Below are 21,493 nucleotides of genomic sequence, written 5' to 3'. Positions count from 1 at the left end.
AGAGCGTTGATGGAAAAGGTTCTAAACTTGATTTTTGTAATGACTGTCAGTTTGGAAAGCAAATGAAAAATTCATTTTACTATGGTATCTCCTGTAAGTCCAATGTCTTGGACTTAGTGCATTTTGATGTATGTAGTATGCCCGTGAAATCGTTGGGTGGTGCTGTATATTTTGTCTCTTTTACTAATGATTGTTCCAAGAAGATTTGGGTTTATCTATTGAAAAAGAAAAGTGAAGTGTTTGCTGCTTTTAAAACTTTTCAAGCATTTGTGATCACTCAAATAGCTAAAAAGCTGAAATGCTTGAGAATTGATAATGGGGGTAAGTTCATATCTACTCAGTTTAAGTTTTTTTATGACTTGCAAGGAATCAAGAGGGAGCTTACAACTCCTTATAGCCCTTCTTCAAATGGGGTGGTTAAAAGATACAATGGGACTTTGTGTAAAAGAGTGCAGTGCATGTTGTCCACTGCTAATCTCTCTCATGAATTTTGGGGAGAGACACTTAAAACAGCGGTTCACATTTACATCCGCTCTCCAAAAACGTCCTTAACTAATGGCATTCCTGAGGAGATTTGGTCTTGCAGATCGGCTTCATATGACCATTTATGGATATTCGGTTGTGATACTTTTGTGCATGTTAGAGATGAGCTTAGGAGCAAACTTGACCAGAAATCCACCAAAGGCATTTTCATGGGCTATGGTGATGAGGGTGAATTTGGCTATAGAGTGTGGTTACCACAGTCCAAGAAAATTGTTCGCAACCGTAATGTTGTGTTTAATGAGGCAAAGTTGCTGAAAAGTACTTTACCCTCTGATGAAGACATGAAAAATGTCAAATTTCAGAATTTGCAGCCACCTATTACTTCAAATGATGAGCCTCATGATGTTGTACCACAGACTGAAACTTATGATCAACCGGTTATTTTTTAGCCAGATGATGATGGGCAGCAAATAGAAGCACAAGGAGGCCATGGACAGTAAGATAGACTTACTAATTATGAAAATGCAAGTGCTGAAAATGAAAATGAAGGTGCTGTACAACATGAACAACATGCTGAAAATGGCTTATAGCAACCAATAAATGCTGAAAATAACATATCTCCAGATATAGACCCAATTCCTGAGAACGTAGATCATTGGGTATGCAGGTCTACACACTTAAGAAGACAACTACATACATATGACCCCTCTTTGCACTATGTGATGCTTACAAATAAGGGTGAGCCTCTTACATATAAAGAGGCCAAGTCATGCAAATTCAATAGTAAGTGGGAGCTAGCTATACAGGAAGAGATTAAATCTCTGTATGCTAATGATACTTGGGATCTTGTGTCGTTGCCCAAAGGAAGAAAGCCTTTTCCAAACAAATGGGTTTACAAATTAAAGACAGTTGAAAGCCTTTTCCAAACAAATGGGTTTACAAAGTAAAGACAGTTGATGGGAAACCCAAGCAGAAGGCAAGACTAGTTGCCAAAGGGTATGCATAGAAGGAAGGGATTGACTTCCAAGAGGTCTTCTCACCTGTTGTGAAGATGACCACTCTATGTGTGCTTTTTGCTCTCACTGTTGTATTGGACTTAGAGTTGTACAAAATGGATGTGAAAACAACTTTTCTGCATGGTGACATTGACAAGGAAATCTACATGAAACAGCCCAAGGGCTTTGTAGTTCCTAGAAAAGAGCAATTGGTGTGTTAACTAAAACCCAGCTTGTATGGGCGGAAGCAAGCACCACGGCAGTGGTACAAAAGGTTGACGCTTTTATGCTCTCTCACGGGTTTACACGCAGCCATGCAGATCATTGTTTGTACATGAAAAAGGATACAGACAACAACCCCATCATACTTGTTTTGTATGTGGATGATATGTTGCTAGCTGGGAAAAGAAAAACTAGATTGGAAGCTCTCAAAGATCAGCTGAAATCAGCTTTCTCCATGAAAGATTTGGGGAATGAAAAGCATATATTGGGCATGAGGATTCGCAGGGATAGAATGTAGAAATTGTTGTTCTTATCTCAAAAGAAGAACATTGAAAATGTACTAGACAGATTTAGCTTCAGCCCTTACCTCCATATCTTAAGCTTAGTAAAGCCAACAGCCCAAAAGATGACATGGAAACCAATGCTATGAAGGGAGTAGTCCCTTATGCATCAACTTGTGGCTCTCTTATATATGCTTTGGTTGCTACCCGTCCAGACTATCAAGTATATTCTTCGATATCTAAAAGGTACACAAAGAAAGTGTATTTGCTATGGGTAGGGTGCATTTAGTCTGCAGGGTTATTGTGAAGCAGACATGGCAGGCGACTTGGACACTCGTAGGTCCACCAGCAGGTATGTCTTTACAATTGCCGGTGGGGCCGTTTCTTGGTGCTCCAAGTTGCAGAACATCGTAGCACTGAGTACTACTGAAGCTGAATACATATCAACTACTATAGCTATATGGTTGAGCAGACTTGCAGAGGATCTCGGCATGTCTTTGAGTACTCTAATGTTGGGATGTGATAGCTAGAGTGTTGTGCATCTAACTAAGAATGCCATGTATCATTCATGCACAAAGCATATAGATGTGCGATATCACTTTATCAAACAGATTCTAGAAGATGGTCTAATCACATTGACCAAAATCAAAACACACAACCCTGCAGATGTTCTCACTAAAAGTCTAAGCAAGGCTCAGCATGAGCATTGCATACGACTAGTGGGAGTTGGTTAAAGGTTCATTTCGGACCTTTAAGTGGGAGGTTGTTCGGGTGTAAAGGCCCTTTATTTACCTCTGTGTATCGTACATATGTATTATTATGTTGTACATGTGAATGCACCCTTACATGCCCTAAGTATAAATACATTTTATTCTTTGGGTACCAACACATTGTTGGTACACCCAAATCATATCGTACTCTCTCTCTCTCTGTCACTCTCACTCACCTACACTCTTCTGCTGTTGAAAATCTTCACGCTTCCCAACAGCCACTCACAACAGTTGGCAGCAGGCAACCTGCTCTAATGGTCAATCTAGGGCAGCAGGCGACAGTAGCTGAAGGGCTGTCAGGAGTAGGCAGCAGCAGTAGAAGACCATCCAAGGGATGGCAACCACATGTGGGACACCCTACAAGGCAAGTGACTACTGCTGAATAACTTTTAAGCCTTGAGGACAAGCAACTGCTGTTGGGGCACATTTTGGGTCAGACTGCTGCTCTCTCATCCATGCCTGATGCATATGCAATTTGGTCATGATTTTGGACCTAAAGTGTTGCTATTAGGATTTCATGGGTTCCAAGTCTTTAACCAGCAAGGATTAGGATTTGCATGGCTTCCTTCGAATGCATCCATGCATGCCTTGGTGATTTGTGGCATGAGGCCACACAAAAGTAGCTTGAGAGTATCAACTAGTATGGAACCTAGACCTTGGTGGATCATCCAAGGCACAAGAAGGTCATTGGGACTAAGTGGATCTTTAGGACCAAAATGAAAGCTGACAGGACTTTGGATAAGTACAAAGCTCACTTTGTAGTGTAAGGTTTTTGCCAAAAGCACAACATTGACTATGAAGATACCTTCGCACCCACTATGCAATTGATACCTTTCCATCTATTAGTTGCACTAGCTACTCACCGTGGCTGGCCACTCTATCAAATGGACATCAAAAGCACCTTTCAAAATGGTCACTTGGAGGAGGAAGTCTATGCGGAGCAACATCCTGGATTTTCTCTTGCAGACCTCAAAGATAAGGTCTTTCATTTGCCGGGGTGAATCAAGCACCGCGTTCTTGGTTTCATCTGATGGATGAGTTCCTTTGAGCTTATGGCTACTATTCTACCCCATATGACCCAAATCTATACATAAAATCCACCTCAAAGGGGGTCAACTATATCCTTCTTTATGTTGATGACTTGTTTATCACATGCTCAAATTCTACTACGATACGAGATATAAAGGTCCAACTTAGCACTACTTTTGAGATGACTAACATCGATCATATGTCTTATTTGGGGATGGAGATAGTTCAACCTGGGGATACTATTTTTGTCTCCCAGCAAAAGAATGACCTTTAGTTAGTTGAGCAATTTCACACGAATCAAACATGACCTTTTGCCACTCCTCTTTATCCCACTCTGAAACTTTCAAAGGATCCCCATGGAGTCATGGTCAGCCCTTTGAAGAGTAGTAGGGAAACTCCTCTAATTGACTCATCCTAGGCTAGATTTAGCTTACTCTATTTCTTTGCTTGGTCAGTATTTCAATGCACCTAAGATATCACATTGGATTGCTTGTTTGCGTGTATTGAGTGTTCGATGTACCTATTCTTTTGGACTCACGTATAGCTATGGTTCGATTTTGCAAGGTTACACTGATTTTGACTAGACACAAGATTCTAGCCCTTGACATTCCCACGGTGGATACAAATTCTCTCTTGGCACCAATCCCGTTTCATGATCAAGCCGTAAGCACGAATCAGGCGCAAACAGCGTGCTGCTGTCCTGGGTGGCCTGCAACCCACGTGGCCTAAATGGGGTTGAGGAGGGGCTCAAGTAGGTGCCCAAGGGGGCACACAACAAGCCTCAAGAGGTCTTGATCAAGAGCAATGTAGATATGAAGCAAGGGAGCTTCAATGGTGGTTGCCCCAAACTATTCACAGCCTATGTGAACTAAAAACAATACAAAACCCTATGGAGAATAAAGCAATACCTCTGATATAATGCCCTGAAGGTGCCCAACAATGCCGGGAAGAAGCTCGGGAAGCTGGGGAGTGACGGGAGCTCGAAGGAGTCGGATATGGCTGCCGAGAAGGAGACCCAATACGAGTGTGGAGTCGATGGGAAGCTAAGAATGCCACGAACCAAGCTCAAGAGTCGAGAAGCCAAGCTCTGATACCAATTGAAAGGTGAGAAGGATCGAAGCTTGGACTCGAGAGCTATGGCAGGAGAGCAAGAGCAAGAAAAAGAGAGACAAGAAATGGGAACTCCAACAGTCACAATGTGTGACCGGGCCTTCCTTTATTCAAACTGTCACTAAAAGAATAAAGAATAAAGTGACGGTGACGGGCGCCCGCCACCTGCAGTGTGCAGTGGTGGTGACTGTCACTGTAGTAATACACGGGCGGCTAGGCGGAGGCGCCTTTACCCCCAACAGGACTGATATGAGAATTGATCACAAATGGCTGCAAATGTGATTACAAGCTGATGGTAAAAAAAAAACGATCAGAAACTGATGAAAAACTAATCCCAAAGTGATCATAAACGGTTCTCAAACTGATAAAAAACTGAGCTAACACTAATCAGAAATTGATCTCAAAACTAAGGCAAAAACTCATGCCAAACTAGTCCAAAAACTCATGCATAAGTATAGTCTCAGAGCCGTGGTGACAACCATACTCATATACATGTATCTCCCAGTGACTAGTACACCGAGTAGTGACCTCATGGCAGACATACTGTCAGTGCAGTACCTTGGATGCATGCTGAATACATCCGAGATCCACTACATACGAGAGCTGTGGAGGCACTGGCACCTACTCCCTCTCCCCAAAAACTGTCAAGTGATGAATGAATGAATGAATGAGGAGGGAGCCTGACAATAAATAGGGCAAATAAATACCTAAAATATGATTGGTCAGCCAACATTAAATGCTGGCCGACTGGCTGCAAATAATGCCCAAACCTCAATAAATAATGACAAATAAAATGCCTAAATAATCTATGTGCCTAGCCTGCTGAACCACAAGTCCAGACTCAACCATGAGCTGACTAATCTGCTAACACCCTCTCTCAGATCATGGGTGATCTGATACAATACAATATACAATGATAATGTCGCATCATAGTACATACAACAATGTCCACCAGAGTAGAACCATGGATATCCAAGTAGTGGGTGCGCAAGCCACCACCAAGGTGCCTCAAAGAGAACCTGATGTCGATGTCGATCGTACCAGCTCTTGAAGATAAATAAGATCATAGCAGCTCTCAATGTCTATCAACAATGCCCCTGATGTAACATACGTGACCATCCTGTCACCAATGCTGCAGTACATAAATGACCATGGATTCCCCATCTTTGGCCAAACCGCCAAAGTGTCCCCTCATGTGAGCTCCAGATGAAAGCCACCCGCTCTCTGTCAAGTAACTAGCCCATCATGAACCTGGATGTCAATCCCAACTCCAGGATTTGTACCTGTCAGACTTCGGTTGATGCGTCAGGAATGTCCCTCTCTGGATCCTGTGCATTTGTATAGAAATATAGATGAGGCGCGGCTGCCCCATCTCACCACCATCTCACACTCCCTCTCTGGCACTGGAGAGTCGTGAGGGATGACCTCATCACCACCACTAGAAAGCAGCTGAGGAAGGGGCCACTAAGCCCTTTCCACGATCCGAAGAAGAGGATCTTGTCCACGCCTTGGCTAGAGGATCCGAATCGAAATCTGAGGCAGATGATGACTCTTCAGAGGAGTCCACATCCCGCTTCGTCGTCTGCTCCTTTTTCTTCCTGGAAGCTGCTAACCCGTTGCAGTCCTTCCTTAAATGACCTTTCTTGCCACAATGGTAACACTGGGCCTTCAACTTCTTCATATCCGAACCCCTTTCTAAAGCTACAAGAACCTCACCTAAACCTCCATATAGCGTATCATCAATGCATGTGCATGGAGCAGCCATTTGTAGAGGATTTAGAAGAGAAGGTATTTGGAGAGGAAACACAGCCAAAACCACGAGCATAGACTGCAAAAAACAAGAGTTCACATACAATATAACCCAAAATCTGATCAAAAGAAGCCAAAATCTGCTGCACAAAGGCAAAAAATCAATTCAAAACTGCCAGAAACAGCAAAAACGGCCTGTTTTGCCAGTCGCCTAGCCCAAAATAGTGCTAAAAACAGCAAAACATAGGCTGCACACTACATAAAAAGGTGTAGGGTACTGTCGCCAGCAGCCTGATGATAAAAACACAAGCAGCAGGAGGTGTTGGACAGCACGCGATGACAAATCTGCAGAAAACGCAGGTCAAACAGGTCACCTGTATAGAGCAGCAGCCGCCTAATCAGCAAGAGAGAAAACAGTCCTGAAATCAGTAATAAAACACAGCAGAAACACAAATCCTGAAAACTGATACCATGTTAGAAGTGGTGCAGCAATGGAAGCATAAACATGTGCTGAAATAAACTGCTGAACACAAGACAAAAGAAAAGAAAGAGACAACACAATACAGATGAGAACTCAGATATATACTCGGGAAATGGAATCCATATACCAAGATATGAGATAGTACAAATACAATGTGAGTCACCAGCTGTGAAGGCACTGGCACCTGCTCCCTCTCCCCAGAAACTATCAAGTGATGAGTGAATGAATGAATGAATGAATAAGGAGGGAGACTGACAATAAATAGGGCAAATAAATACCTAAAATATGATTGGTCAGCCGACTGGCTGCAAATAATGCCCAAACCTCAATAAATAATGACAAATAAAATGCCTAAATAATCTATGTGCCCAGCCTGCTGGACCACAAGTCCAGACTCAACCATGAGCTGACTAATCTGCTAACAAGTGTCTCCTCCACAACTATGACCTTTGGGATTTTGTTACTCTACTTGTAACCCGACCCACTATGGATCCTCATGATCGTGTGACAATGGATTTGGCAACTTTGTGGGATCACTTGAATGCCATAGCCCGCTCTTTTCTCCTTTTTAGTTGTACAAATTATGTGCTTCTGCATGTTAGACGTATCCGCACCACTACAAAGGTTTGGCAAAGATTGACATCTCTCTTTCGGATCCAAACATTTGGGCATTGATTCTCTCTTGAGTTAAAGCTAAGACAATTTTCTGTCATCATTGCTTTTTTTATTTTCTATCATAAATTCCCCTACGATGAGGAATCGCATCCACAAGATGGAGGAGCTACAGGATGAGCTTGTATCCCTTAATACAAACATTTCTTCAAAAAGGACTCGCAATGACACTTCTCTCATATCTTCCGTCACCGACATATGATGTGTTCTACACCAGTCTTCTCATGTCTTGTAGCCGGGAGACACTCACTTGGGAGGAGCTAGTCCCATTGGTGCTTGAGTAGGATGTGTCACGGTGAGCCAAATTCTTACGAAGCCCATGCATATGGCCGTGCTCATGGGGCTTTATCTCCAAGTATAGGACCAACCAAGCGGAATGGAGACCAACCAAGCGAAAGAAAGCAAAGAGAAAAAGATTGGAGTCATCTTCTGACTCTAATCCAAATTTTATGAAAAAGTGTCAAGGATATCCCACATGTCTTCACTATGGGAAGACCTTGCACCTTGAGAAGTGTTGGAAGATATACCCCTTACCTTCGTCCAAGAGCAAAGGGTGGATCTACATTGGAGCCTTCGTCTATCTCTACTTTGCCACCTGCTATTACCACTGAGTTCATTTCTATACATTTATCAAGTACAAGAGCCTTCTATGATTGTCTTGTTTTCTGAGCAACGACAACTATCTCGTTTCTTAAGTAGCCTTGGCTCACCGATAATGGTGCATTGAGTCATACAACTCCCTAAGGTGATTTGTTATAGGATCTCCATCTATCTCTTCAGTACCTATTAGTGGTGTAGGCACCTTACATCTATTGTCTGACCCATCCCTCGAGCTCCATGTTTAAGACCCTACATGTTCCTAACTTGAGCTTCTCTATCCTCTCAATTTATAGCCTTCCTAGCCTCGAGACCCGCGTTATCTTCACCAAGCCGGTTGTCTTTGTTGAGGATTCTTCTCCAAGAGCCACTTTTGTGACAAGTTGGCAAGAGCAAGGGCTATCCATAATCCATTCCCCTTCCACTGTGCAAGGCTCTCCAAAACAGCTTTCTATAGCCGCACCTATTCCCAATTGTGCACCATTTATCCCACAAGTTCCATCCCATCCCCCACCATCTCCTCTAGTTGCTCCCTCGTATCTCCCATCCCTTCCAGACAGGGACGATATTGGTGATGTGGTTGTGAATTTTCTGGCCCTTTGTGTTTTAAAGGAACTTCCCAGGATCATGAGGAGTATCTTCAGGGTTCCCACTCTACTTTGGGCCTTTCCTTTATGTAGCCATCTCTTTTCTTCATCATTGAGCCACCATTCCCTGTTGCTTAGTCCTTGATCCCCATTGTTTCAGTGCAACTTATGGCGCCTTCGAAAGCTCTTCACTATCATCTCATAGTTGGATTCAAGGCTTGGCTCACCCATCCCCGATTGGAGTTTTCAAGAGTGATTCATTCGAGGCCTCTCCATTTCCTTTGTTCTTGGGTGGCCTCCCGTTTGATCAGATTTTTCTATGGAAAGGGGTGGGGATCTTGCTATTTCATGCTCGCACAAAGCACATAGAGATTTAGTATCATTATGTACAAGAGCAGATTGTGGATTCCGAGTTAGCAATGGTCTACTAGCATATCTCTTCATGAAGCCTTTGCTCAAGGCTTATATGCCTCATCACATGAGATTGTTGCATCCTCCGACTCTCCTAGTATCTGAGAGAAGGTGTTTGCCTACCTTATTTTGTGAGTCTATCATCTCCTAGTTGTGAGCCCTAGTCAAAGTCTGACAAGGACATTTGGAGCTTTGACTATGTATTTATTCTCAATTTTGGTGTTTGTCAATTGCGTTGCCTTGCCGAATTTTTGAGTTTTTTTGTTTTATATATAGCAAAACGCAGTCAATGGGCAGATTATTCACGTTTCTATCTTCCATATCCTCTGTCAAGTGGTTGCGGTCTTCTCCACCTCCATCGCGGACACCAAGCTATACACTCCCCATCTCTATCACCATCAGCATCAAAGGTGGTGTCATCATTATTCATCCTAATCTAGTGCCTTCACCAACACATTGGGCTGCATGTAGGGGCTAATCAGTCCTTGTTGTATTCAGCCTTCTTCTTTGTTCAATGCAAATCTTCCACAATCGAGGGATAGTACACAAATTTGTATGATGGCACCACAGATGCCATCTACTTGAGGAGTTTGCTGGCAGCACTTAATTTTCCATGTGACATTCCAACAATGATTTTTTGCAACGACTGGAGTGCTATAGTACTAGTTGATAACCCCATCATCAATCCACAAACGAAGCATGTCGGATAGTACTACCACTTTATCAGAGAGCAAGTTAAGCTAGGCACCATTTGCTTGGGGTTTCCAACCTTGTTTGACATTGATCAACCTCCTAAAAGTTGTGTTTACTTGTTAGTAGACATCTTCAAAAGTCATCTATTGCATTTCAGGATCCATCAAAGTATGACACACTCTCTGACTCATACTTTCTACCAGCCTTCTACCGATGTTCGTGACTAATTTCACCCTATCTACCACTGCAAAACTGTAGGCTGTTAGAAGTGGAGCAGCGGTGGAAGCATAAACATGTGTTGAAATAAACTGCTGAAACACAAGACAAAAAGAGAAAAGAAAAGAACACGATACAGATGAGAACTCAGATGTATGCACGGGAAATGGAATCCATATATCTGAACACGAGACAGTCGCATACAACAGTGAGTCACTGGCTGCGTGGGCACTGGCACTGGCTCCTCTCTCCACAGAGTCTGCAGATGGTGAAATGAAGTAACTGACTGAGGAGGAGCCACTGAGTATAAATAGGCTGAAAAAGTGGGGAGCAATAATGCTGGTCGGACAGCATTTAATGCTGGCCGACTGGTGCATAAAATGCCCCAATGGCATAAAATGCCACACCAGAAAAATACCTAAAATACCTAATAAAAATGCCCAGCCCAGATCAAGCTCAGACTCACACATGAGCTGACAAATACTCTGCTAACACCCTCTCTTAGATCATGAGTGATCTGATACAATACAATAGTACAATGAAAAGTGATCAGAAACTATACAACATAGCACCACCAAGGAGAACCATGGATACCCAAGTAGTGGGTGATCAAGCCACCACCAGGGTGCCTCGGAGAGAACGTGATGTCGATGTCGATCGTACCAAACACTTGAAAATAGAGAGATCATAGCATGTCTCTGTGTCCATCACCAATGTCTCGCAGTAGCATACAAGACCAGCCTGTCAAAAATGCCTCTGAACATAGGTGACCATGGATTCCCTGCCTTTGGCCAGACCGCCAAAGTGTCCCCTCATGTGAGCTCTAGACGAAAGCCTCCCGCTCTCTGTCAGGGATGTCAATCCCAACTCCAGGATTTGATTCCGCCAGACTGAAGTCGATGCGTCAGGGACGTCCCTCTCTGGAACCTGTGCACCTGTATAAAAATATAGATGAGGCACGGCTGCCCCATCTGAACACCCGCTCACACTCCCTCTCTGGCACAAGAGAGTCGTGAGGGATAACCTCATCACCACCACTAGAAAGCAGCGGAGGAAGGGGCCACCAAGCCCTTCCTGCGATCCAAAGAAGAGGATCCCTTCCGCGCCTTGGACTTCACCTTGGTCGAAGGATCGGAGTCGGAGTCTGATGAAGGAGAGGACTCATCGGTAGAGTCAGCATCCCGCTTCGTCTTCTGCTCCTTCTTCCTGGAAGCCGCTAACTTCTTGCAGTCCTTCCGCAAATGTCCCTTCTTGCCACAGTGGTAACACTGGGCCTTCGACTTCTTTTGCCTGCTACCCCTCTCTGAAGCTACATAAGCCTCACCTCCATAATATGCCGGAAGCCGCCCCTGTAATCTCAAGGATGTCGCATGGTTGTCCTCATCAAAATCTTCAGGAAGAGGAAAAGGACGGAGAGGTCGAGCAATAGCTCCACAGACGATGTACCATAGCCGCTTCTGCACAAACCAAGCTTTCATGACAGCACTCCATGTGAGAGAATCAGGTCCATGTAACTTATCATCAGTGGAAGTGCACGTAGGAGCCATATGGAGAGGATAAGAAGAGAAGTAGAGAAGAGATGGAATTTAGAGAGGAAACACAGCCAAAACACAAGCACAGACTACAGAAAATGAGAGTTCACATGCAATAGAACCCAAAATCTGATCAATAGAAGACAAAATCTGCTACAGAAAGTCAAAAAATCAGTCAAAAACTGCCAAAAACAGAGAAAACGGCCTGAAGTAACAGTCACCCAGCCACGAGAGATGCTGAATCAGCAAAACGCAGGCTGTAAACTAGAGAAAAACAGGTAGAAAACTGTCGCCAGCAGCTGCAGATGAAAAACGCAGGCAGCAGAGGGTGCGTAGGCAGCAGAGGGTGCGGAAGCAGCTGGCGATGGCAAAACTGCAAAAAACGCAGGCTGAAAACAGCCCCAAAACAGGTCGCCTGGCTGCAACAGCAATCCTCTGATCAACAGGGGTACTAAACAATCTTGAAATCAGCAAGAAAACACAGCAGAAACACAAATCCTAAAAACTGATACCATGTCAGAAGTGGAGCAGCGGTGGAAGCATAAACATGTGCTGAAATAAACTGCTGAAACACAAGACAAAAAGAGAAAAGAAAAGAACACGATACAGATGAGAACTCAGATGTATGCACGGGAAATGGAATCCATATATCTGAACACGAGACAGTCGCATACAACAGTGAGTCACTGGCTGCGTGGGCACTGGCACTGGCTCCTCTCTCCACAGAGTCTGCAGATGGTGAAATGAAGTAACTGACTGAGGAGGAGCCACTAAGTATAAATAGGCTGAAAAAGTGGGGAGCAATAATGCTAGTCGGACAGCATTTAATGCTGGCCGACTGGTGCATAAAATGCCCCAATGGCATAAAATGCCACACCAGAAAAATACCTAAAATACCTAATAAAAATGCCCAGCCCAAATCAAGCTCAGACTCACACATGAGCTGACAAATACTCTGCTAACATAGGCAATAGATGCTGCAACTTAACCAGCCTGCATTTACTACCACCTCATCATCAGCCACTGCCATAGAGCTCCTCCTACCACATGGCATCCTACTATTGCACTTTGACCAGACTGTTGCTCCCTTGCCTAAGACGAGTGTTCCACATCTGCATTTTGCTGCCAGACCTTGTCGATCAACTGCCACATCATCAGATTGCTGCATTCTACTGGTCTACACCTCCTCTTGCCCATCTAACCCTAATCATGCATCATACTACTGTGTTTACTACTGCCAGATACCTTTGGAGGCTACCTGCTACGTTTCAAGATCCATTAGAGTAGAAAACACTCTCCAACTCATTCTCTATGCCCGGGTCTTTGAGACATGAAAGTTTGAGGTTCAGTATCCTTCACTACATAGTGTGTTTATTGAATTAAACATTGTATTATATTCAGTATTCATTCATTGTGTTCATTGTCTCTGAGTTGCCCTAAACCTAACTATGTTTCTTTATTAGTCTATGCGTTTGTCATACAATTGTGTTGTGTTTTCGAAGTTAAAATATTTCTTTACATAGTATCATAGCTAGGTACTCTCTGAAGAAACCTATGTCCTCGATTGGAAAGCTTTTCTCAAAAGCAAGAATTACAAAAGGAAAGATGACTTCAAACAATTCTTCATCGCTTTAGACTCTTGAGCCAAACACATCGAGAAACGAGCAAGAGTGAATCTCGCAAATTACTCTACAAGAATCCAATGTGGCCAAAGAGACATCGGACTAACATGGAGTCCCCAAACCTTATAAGACCACATAAGCCAAGAACGACCTCATTCTTATCCATCGAGATGAACAAATCGAAAGTAAATCTGAGTTTTCTCCTTTAGATCCGGCACATTAGTTTATGGATTTTGCAAGGAGAACATAAGCTCCACTTTGAACTGGCCATCCTATGGTGGAAACTAGCACAAAGTATAAACCTACCATTTCTTCACCTCCTAGATCTACTCAAAAGCCAGGTATACAATCATTTACTTCTCAACCTTTTGCAAATATTTCCTATAGTACTTGGATTAGATCAAGCTAAGTAGAGCGTACTTCTTGGATGAGAGAGAGGTAGGAGAGTACAAAGCATATGGCTGAAATTTCAGCAGAATAGCTTATTCAAAATGAAGAGAGAGACCTCCAATATATAGGTGTGGGGCTTAGGTGCTCAAAAGTGAAAAATAGAGGTTACAAATGACAAGTATTTAGCTAAAAACAATGAGAAGTGTAAGGACACTTGTCTCTTCAAAATGACACATATCCTATTCTAGATGCCACATGTCGCTTACCTAGAGAAAGAAGCTTCTAAAACTTCTACTCTTAAATCCCTCAACTGGTTAAGAATTTGAGATAGCAACTTAAGACAAAATTGTTTCTTGCGAAATTCCAGAGCCTTCAATGCGAGTAGAATTTCCATTTGAGAAACTTCCAAAAATAGTAACCTCCTAAATTTTAGGAGTTGCTAACTTTAGATTCTAAAGAGCTTCATTATATAGGTTTACCGGTTCATGGTTTGTTTCTTTGATCAAGCATTTGGTTTCACTTTTTGAAACCACTCATTATATAGGCTTCTAGTCAATGTGACTATTTGAGTGTAAAAGTCTTAGTCATCTGAGGTTTTTGGTAAATCCAACCGCCTAACTAAACTTTTAATTTCTCTTGGGCACCTTGTCAATGATCACCTATGTATAATTATAGGGCATTTTAGCCATTGGACACCCTTGAATAGAAAGATAAACATTTAATCATATTTTGAAACACTCAAATAATATAAATCGCCTTTCAAAGTATACGACCATCAAATTATTCTGAATAACTGAGCCAATATGTCTTCATAATAATTGATATACAAAAGGTTGGTTATACTTAGGGCAGTCTCACTTGCTTTCTTGGTTGCTTAGCTTAGCTCGCACACTCCCCGTAGCTTTTTCGCACACTTTTTCCTCATCACTGACACCTAGTGGTGGTTAGAATAGCTTGTTTGTTTTATGAAAGCCTTGGATACGACCGTCCCTTTATTCTCCCCAAAAGGGGCACAGATTAGTCAATAGGACGAACAATGATTAAAATCCTTGCTTAAAGCCAAATCCATTCAAAAACTATCAATAGCCCTCAAAGTGTTGGTCTGCACCTCGTGCACGTCTAACACTCATCCAGCCCAGTATTATACTGTTATGTTTGCTGCTACCAAACACCTTCGGAGGTTGCCAGCCATGTTTCAGAATCCCATTAGAGTGTAACATACTCTCTAGCCCATTCTCTCTACCCTGGTTCCTAAGATACCAAAGTTTGATGTTCAATATTCTTCATTGCATAGTGTGTTTGTTGCATTTACTATTGTATTATATTCAGTATTCATTCATTATCATTCACTATATTCATTGTCTCTAAGTTACCCTAACTGTAACTATGTTTCTTTATTAGTCTATGCATTTTTCTTACGATTATATTGTGTTTTCTATGTTAGAGCATTTCTTTACAAGTCCTAGAGATATGGGAGTTCGGAAGTCGGTATTCACTTTGCATAGTGTGTTTGCTATATCGAGCATCATATATATCCAGCATTCATTCATTCATTTTAATTTTTCAGTGTTCATTGTCTATAAGCTACCCTAACCCTAATTTTGTTCCTTATCAATCTGTGCTTTGTTGTATGATTGTGTTTATTATCCTATAGATGAGTATTTCTTTACAACATGTACAATCGGCTGTGGAAGTATATACAGCCCAAGATCTCTCTCACCCTACACAAGTACGAAGTAATAATGACCATCAGGCAAGCTGCTATAACCAGCAGACCAAAAGCAATAAAATAATGCAGGTCAGCCAGTCAAAAATTGGCCAACTACAGCAGATAATGGCATGATTGCTGCAATAAATGCACCATCTGCTGGAACTGACTAACTGCCACATGGCACTGCTTGCCTGCCTACCGTTCCTGCTCAGGCTGCTCAAATTGCTGCTCAGCTGCCTGTCCAACCTGCCCAAATTGCCCAACCTGCTCCTATACAAGACGATGCTACCTAAACTGTCCTGCCCAAGCCTGTGGCCATCCTGGAGGTGACTAAATCTCTAATAAAAAAGTGGAAGAACACTAAAGATGGAAAGGAATCCTCTTTTCTTTACTATCCCAAATCACGGCTCCACTAGCAATACATTCCTACAAATAATACATTTCATGAACCAAGGCCATATTGAGGATGAATGCAAGGCTAGGCAATCTCAAGGTCCTTGAACCGCTCCTCTAACCTCAACCCTAAGGTGGCAAAACTACCCTTTTTATCCTTCAACCCCAAGTGCACCTTGTCTCACTTGAGGAAATCCATGATGAATCCACCTCCCAACTCCCATTTGACTCTAGTAAGCAACCAAAAGCACAGCAACCCACCATCTTTTACAACCATTCAATCTCATGGGGGCAGAGTGTTGCCACCCTTCCCTTACCATCCTACAAGATCTCCCTATCTTGTAGAGGCTGCAAGTGAGGGTGTCCAGTGCAGTAAGCCTACTATGGCAAGGATTCCTAGTGTTGGTTCAATTGATTCTGATACTGTCCAATACTTAAATCCTAGTCCCACCGTGTGTTTTCAGGTCCACACATGACATGCTCAAGTCCATCCTATTTTCTGTGGCACTCTCTTGCTCTTACTTCCTCTCTTCAATCTCATCTTGAGCTTCCCTACCCTCCAATAGTGAGACCTTTCTTTCGATTTAGCTAATTTGACTTATCCTCCTTTTTATCCTTCAGCCTATAATGGACCAAATCGCATCTCATTAAAGGATTGGTATTCAAGTTCTCACGTATCTTTCTAGTTTTTACATGCTAGGCTTGTATTTTACTATGAGCTAACAGTGCAAGGATACCCTAGCTAGTGGCCTTTAGATGTATTAAAGGATACTAGTACCATTAACTAACAAATACAATAAACTACAGCATAAATCAACAAACAAATACCTCACAAACAATGGAGCTAGAATGCTCGGACATTGAAAATATGGCACTTGTTGGCCCCAAACCGTAGTACCCCTAGCAATATTTCTTTTAATCACTCAAGCTCTCAATTCAAAATACAAATGCTTGTATTCGCCAATGTTTATGTGCTCAAATACCAGTTTTAGCAATCACAAGTAGTGCACCCAATAAATCACCCCTATCAAGCCTAATACACAATGGTAAATCAATCCTTGTTTTGTCCTTGAATCCTCAATGTATGCCCTTGCAAATCAGTCCATCCTAGAAATAAAAAATTTGTAAAATACCAAATAGCTCGCAACAAACCAGTTCAATATAATGTCACCAAATATTCTTGAACAGCCCAACTTTTACATTCAAGTAGACAAGATTTCATTCTTCCAACATACAAAAGGATTACTTACATGTTGATTTATGAGAACAATTGCAATATCTTCCCTGGCTGTGAACTCCTTAAAGGTGTCTTCGATTGTTTTCACCGTAGTCTCTGCAAGTCATTTCCATGTTTGAGGGATGTAAAAAGCTCATATAAAGCAGATTAAAAACATTATCAATAAAAGCTTATAATTTCACACACATATAGGACTAAGAACAAGAAGCAACTCTATACACATGTATGTGTAAGAACAAGAAGCAACTCTGAGCTACATACTTCAACACTTTAACATCACAAATGCATAAATTCATATTGCTTCCTTTTCACTTATTGAGAAAAATAGTGCTTAGAAACTACTAATTTCAAAGACCAATAACACAAATCAGGCAATTTCAATGCTGCATGAAATTGAAATGCAATAATCTATTCTCTTGAGAAAATCTTGCTCATCATGGTAGCAAAGTTAAGTGTCCATAGAGGAATCACTTGCTTCAAAATTGCACAGCTTAGGGAAGCCAACATTGGACACATTCTTGGCCCAAGAAGTAATTTTGTATGATAGATGTGTGCACACGTGCATGCGTGCATGGGTGCGTGCGTGCGTGTGCGTGCGTGTGTGTGTGTGTGTGTGTGTGTGTGTGTGTGTGTGTGTGTGTGTGTGTGTGAGAGAGAGAGAGAGAGAGAGAGAGAGAGAGAGAGAGAGAATCAAGGCACAATGGCCAAATGGATGTAGCTCAGTTGGCTAAGTCAAATGTGTGATGACTAGAGGTCTTGGGTTCAACTCCTGCATTCCACATAGTCATCTAGTATTGGTATAGAAAGTTAGTGGGTGAAGAAAATAAGTGGCTTACCACTAGGGTAGCCACTTGATTATGAAACAAAAAAAGAATCAACACACAATGATACTCAATCACAAGTGAAAGCCAATGTACCAATAAATGAATGAAAGTACAATGCTCAAAAAGACCACAATGAATGATGCTACACTTAATGTACTAGGGTTGCACAAAGTGTCTCCTTATAGATAAACCTACCCCTACAATGGCTTAGCCATCATAAGGAACCCTAACTCTAGTGGCACTTAAGTCCTAAACAACTAGAGGTAACAACTATTGTAAGCGACATTTTAAACACACTAATGAAATTCAAACATGGAACAAAGGGTATCAATGCAGAGCCAATGAGATGGCCTAGAAATTTCCCTCCATAGTATGGGCGAACTAATCTATAAATGATGACAAAATCCTAGACTAATAGAAAATGCAGAAGGTCATGGTTGCACAAATTCATCCACGTGGATATAGCAATCTATGAAAGTACAAAGTATGATAGATCATGAAACAAATGGTATCGAGTTCAAGGATTGCAAAAAAGCCTGAAACTTTGATCAAGAAAGAGCCTTTGTAAAGAGATTGGAGCCGTCTAGTGCACATGGAGATTTGCAAGTAACCTACAAACACACTCCACAATAGTTGTGAACTCTACTTTGTGCTCAACCTGACAACTAGAAGTAGCAATTGTTGTCTATTTCTTGCTGAGCCAAGAAACAAGAGATGTACCCAAGAAAAAGCAGTTGCCACTATGCAACTCCCTCTAGATGTCACTGCTCTTCTAGCTTCTTGTTGCACCAAGGGATTCTTCATAAAGCAATTGTGGAAGGAGGGCACCATAGAACTTGTAGGCCCTCTAATTTTACATTTAAAAGTTGTCTTTACAGGACTCTAAATTGCCGCTGCTTCTTGCTCCTCCTCCATCTTTGCGCTGGGTGCTCATCCATCATTTTTCTACTTTCTTAGGAAAATCCCTTCCAACACACTGAAGATGAAGAGGAAAAGGGGAAAAAATGAGGTCCTCAGCTTTGGCACTTATTGATCTGCTGTACATTTGGACCGAAAACCATGTGGACAAGGTGGGTAAAAGCACGAATCTGACCCAATTACAAAGCAAACACTCCAAAAGTGCTGCTGCTTGTAAAAACGTAGATCTCATGATCTGCTATAAACAGGTCTGGAATCTGCTCTGCCATTTGCAGTCGACTCCTCTACGGACAGATCTGACACTACTCTAGCCTCTTGACATTAAAGAGCTATCGACTCTTCTAGATAGCAGCTCTCTGAGCCTAATTCCCGTTGTAAATAAGACGGCAGGGATGTCAACCATGACGTGATTGAACTGGGTTATACACGCAATGTAATCAACCAGAACTGTCCGTTTACTAAAAAAATTGAGGTGCCACTACACAAGCGTGACAAACCCACTTAGTCACGGCTCCAACTGCTTGACTTGCATCACCTAGTCAATTCTGGTATTGGATGTCAAAGCTTCAAATACAAGCCATGTCCTCACATGCTCTTTCTGTACGTAATTACAGGTTTGTGATCTTCTTGGCAAAAAATCAAAAAGCAGGTATTTGAACCCTAAGAACAGCACCATGCTGATCGGATTACACTGCTGCCATAGCTAGATGAACTAGAGCCAATGTTACAAAGAGACTCACTGTTATCCACAATCAGATAGTTGGTCTTCCTCCTAATGTCAACGTGGCCAACTCCTGCTAGAATGAAGCCGGTCACGGTGTCCTGCAAGAATACAAGCATATACATGATACAGATCATGGAACTTATAAGCAAGACAAGATCGCTGACAGCACACCTCGTCTCCAATGACCGCTATGAGGGAAGAATTTGTCGAAGCCATGACTCCACAAAGGCTGCTTAGAATTGCGCCTTTCTTTATCGTGCGCTGTATAAAGCCCAAACAATCCGATGTATATTGCTGTAAGTTAGCCATTATTATTAGTTATTTTTGGTACGGTAAATAGTTTAGATCATACATCCCATTTACTTGATTGTTATTATTATTAGTATAGTATTATGTATACATCCCATTTAGTCTATTGTTATTATTAGTATAATAGCGTTCCGCCCACTTCCCAATTGTCAAAGTGCAAGCGTGAAATAGCAACTTAGTTCTACAATCCATTTTTTTTTATCTCTCTTTTTTAATATTTCCTCTCTCTCTCTCATTAAACATAAAATTCTCATTTTCTTCTCTCTCTCCCCTTTTTTCCTTACCCCCTTCTCTCCACTCTTTTCCTTCTCTCCCTCTCCTCTTTTTTCCTCTCTATCTCTCTCTCTCTCTTTTCCTTCTCTCTCCCTTTCCTCTTTTTTCCTATTCTTCTCTCTCTCTCTTCATTCTCTCTTTAAATTTTTTTATTTTCTTTCTCTTTTAAATTTTATCTTTCCTCTCTCTATAATTCTCTCCCTTTGTGCTCATATTCTTTCCTCTCTCTCTCTCTCTCTCTCTCTCTCTCTCTCTCTCTCTCTCTCTAATTATCTTTCCTCTCTCTATAAATCTCTCCCTTTGTGCTCATATTCTTTCTTCTCTCTCTCTCTCTCTCTCTAAAAGCATGTGAAAAACTATGTCAAAAATTTTTAATTAAAAATACTTTTATAAGTATTTATTTAAAATTAAAAACTTTTAAAATATTTAATTAAAATAGGAAAAAAAGAGAAGTTTAAATTTAAAAGTTTGATCTAACTAAAAGAGAGAGAGAGACTTGATTTTAAAAGGGGAAGAAAGAGATCTGTGTGTGTGTGTGTGTGTGTGCGCGCGCGCGCGAAAAACTATGTCAATAATTTTTAATTAAAAAATATTTTAAAAATATTTAACTAAAATGAATAAAAAGAGAAAAAAAAAGAGGGAAGTTTAAAATAAAAAGTTTAATCTAACTAAAAGAGAGAGGGGGGGAGAGGGAGAAACTTTTGATTTAAAAATAGAGAGAAAGAGATGTTTGTGAAAAGTTTGATTTAACTTTAAAAATGAGAGAGAAGAGCCGGAGAGAGAAAGAGCCCCTACATGTGAGAGACAAGGGCAGTTTAATTAAAAATGGGAGGGGGAAGAGGGAGGGAGCAATTAAATATGTGAGAGAGGGCATTTTAACTAAAAAGGGGAGGTTGGAGAAGCCCTCTAAAGGTTAGGGGATTTCCAAACCTACAACCAAAATAATATAGTAGTAAGATTAATATTATTATTATTATTAAGAGCTTTGCTTTAGGGGTTTAGAATCAACTAGAAGGCTCTCAAGCCTACGTGGCACAAGGAGAATATACTATTATTAAGGCATGTATAGGTCACTTGACTTACACCAATTCATGAAGTTATTATTTGACATCAATACCCATGGTCCATCACAAGTCATCACTTGTGTGCGAACAAGAGACTTTAGTCCCCCTGCCCCAACACATATTCAAGTCAATTGGCCAAAATATAGAGAGAGTATTATACTATTACCAACCTATAACCCATGTTTTTTTATAATTAGAGA

General features: G+C 41.6%; 1 protein-coding gene across 1 annotated transcript in view; it reads right to left on the bottom strand.

Annotated features, from left to right (window-relative positions):
* LOC148027650 (V-type proton ATPase subunit F-like) overlaps positions 1–19,977 on the bottom strand; it is a 33,270-nt gene extending 13,293 nt beyond the window's left edge. The window contains exons 1-3 of the mRNA XM_087688928.1: positions 19,819–19,977; positions 19,664–19,745; positions 17,195–17,277 (exon numbers count right to left, since the gene is read on the bottom strand). Of these exons, the coding sequence (XP_087545054.1) occupies positions 17,195–17,277; positions 19,664–19,745; positions 19,819–19,956 (303 nt within the window). The 5' untranslated portion in view covers positions 19,957–19,977. The remainder of the gene's footprint in view (positions 1–17,194; positions 17,278–19,663; positions 19,746–19,818) is intronic.
* Positions 19,978–21,493: the final 1,516 nt, after the last annotated feature.

The sequence above is a fragment of the Lygodium microphyllum genome, chromosome 12 (genome assembly GCF_053477565.2).
Source record: "Lygodium microphyllum isolate KBCC chromosome 12, Lygodium_microphyllum_v1.1.10, whole genome shotgun sequence".
Classification (NCBI taxonomy): domain Eukaryota; kingdom Viridiplantae; phylum Streptophyta; class Polypodiopsida; order Schizaeales; family Lygodiaceae; genus Lygodium; species Lygodium microphyllum.
This window is presented reverse-complemented; position numbering and strand designations above follow the sequence as displayed.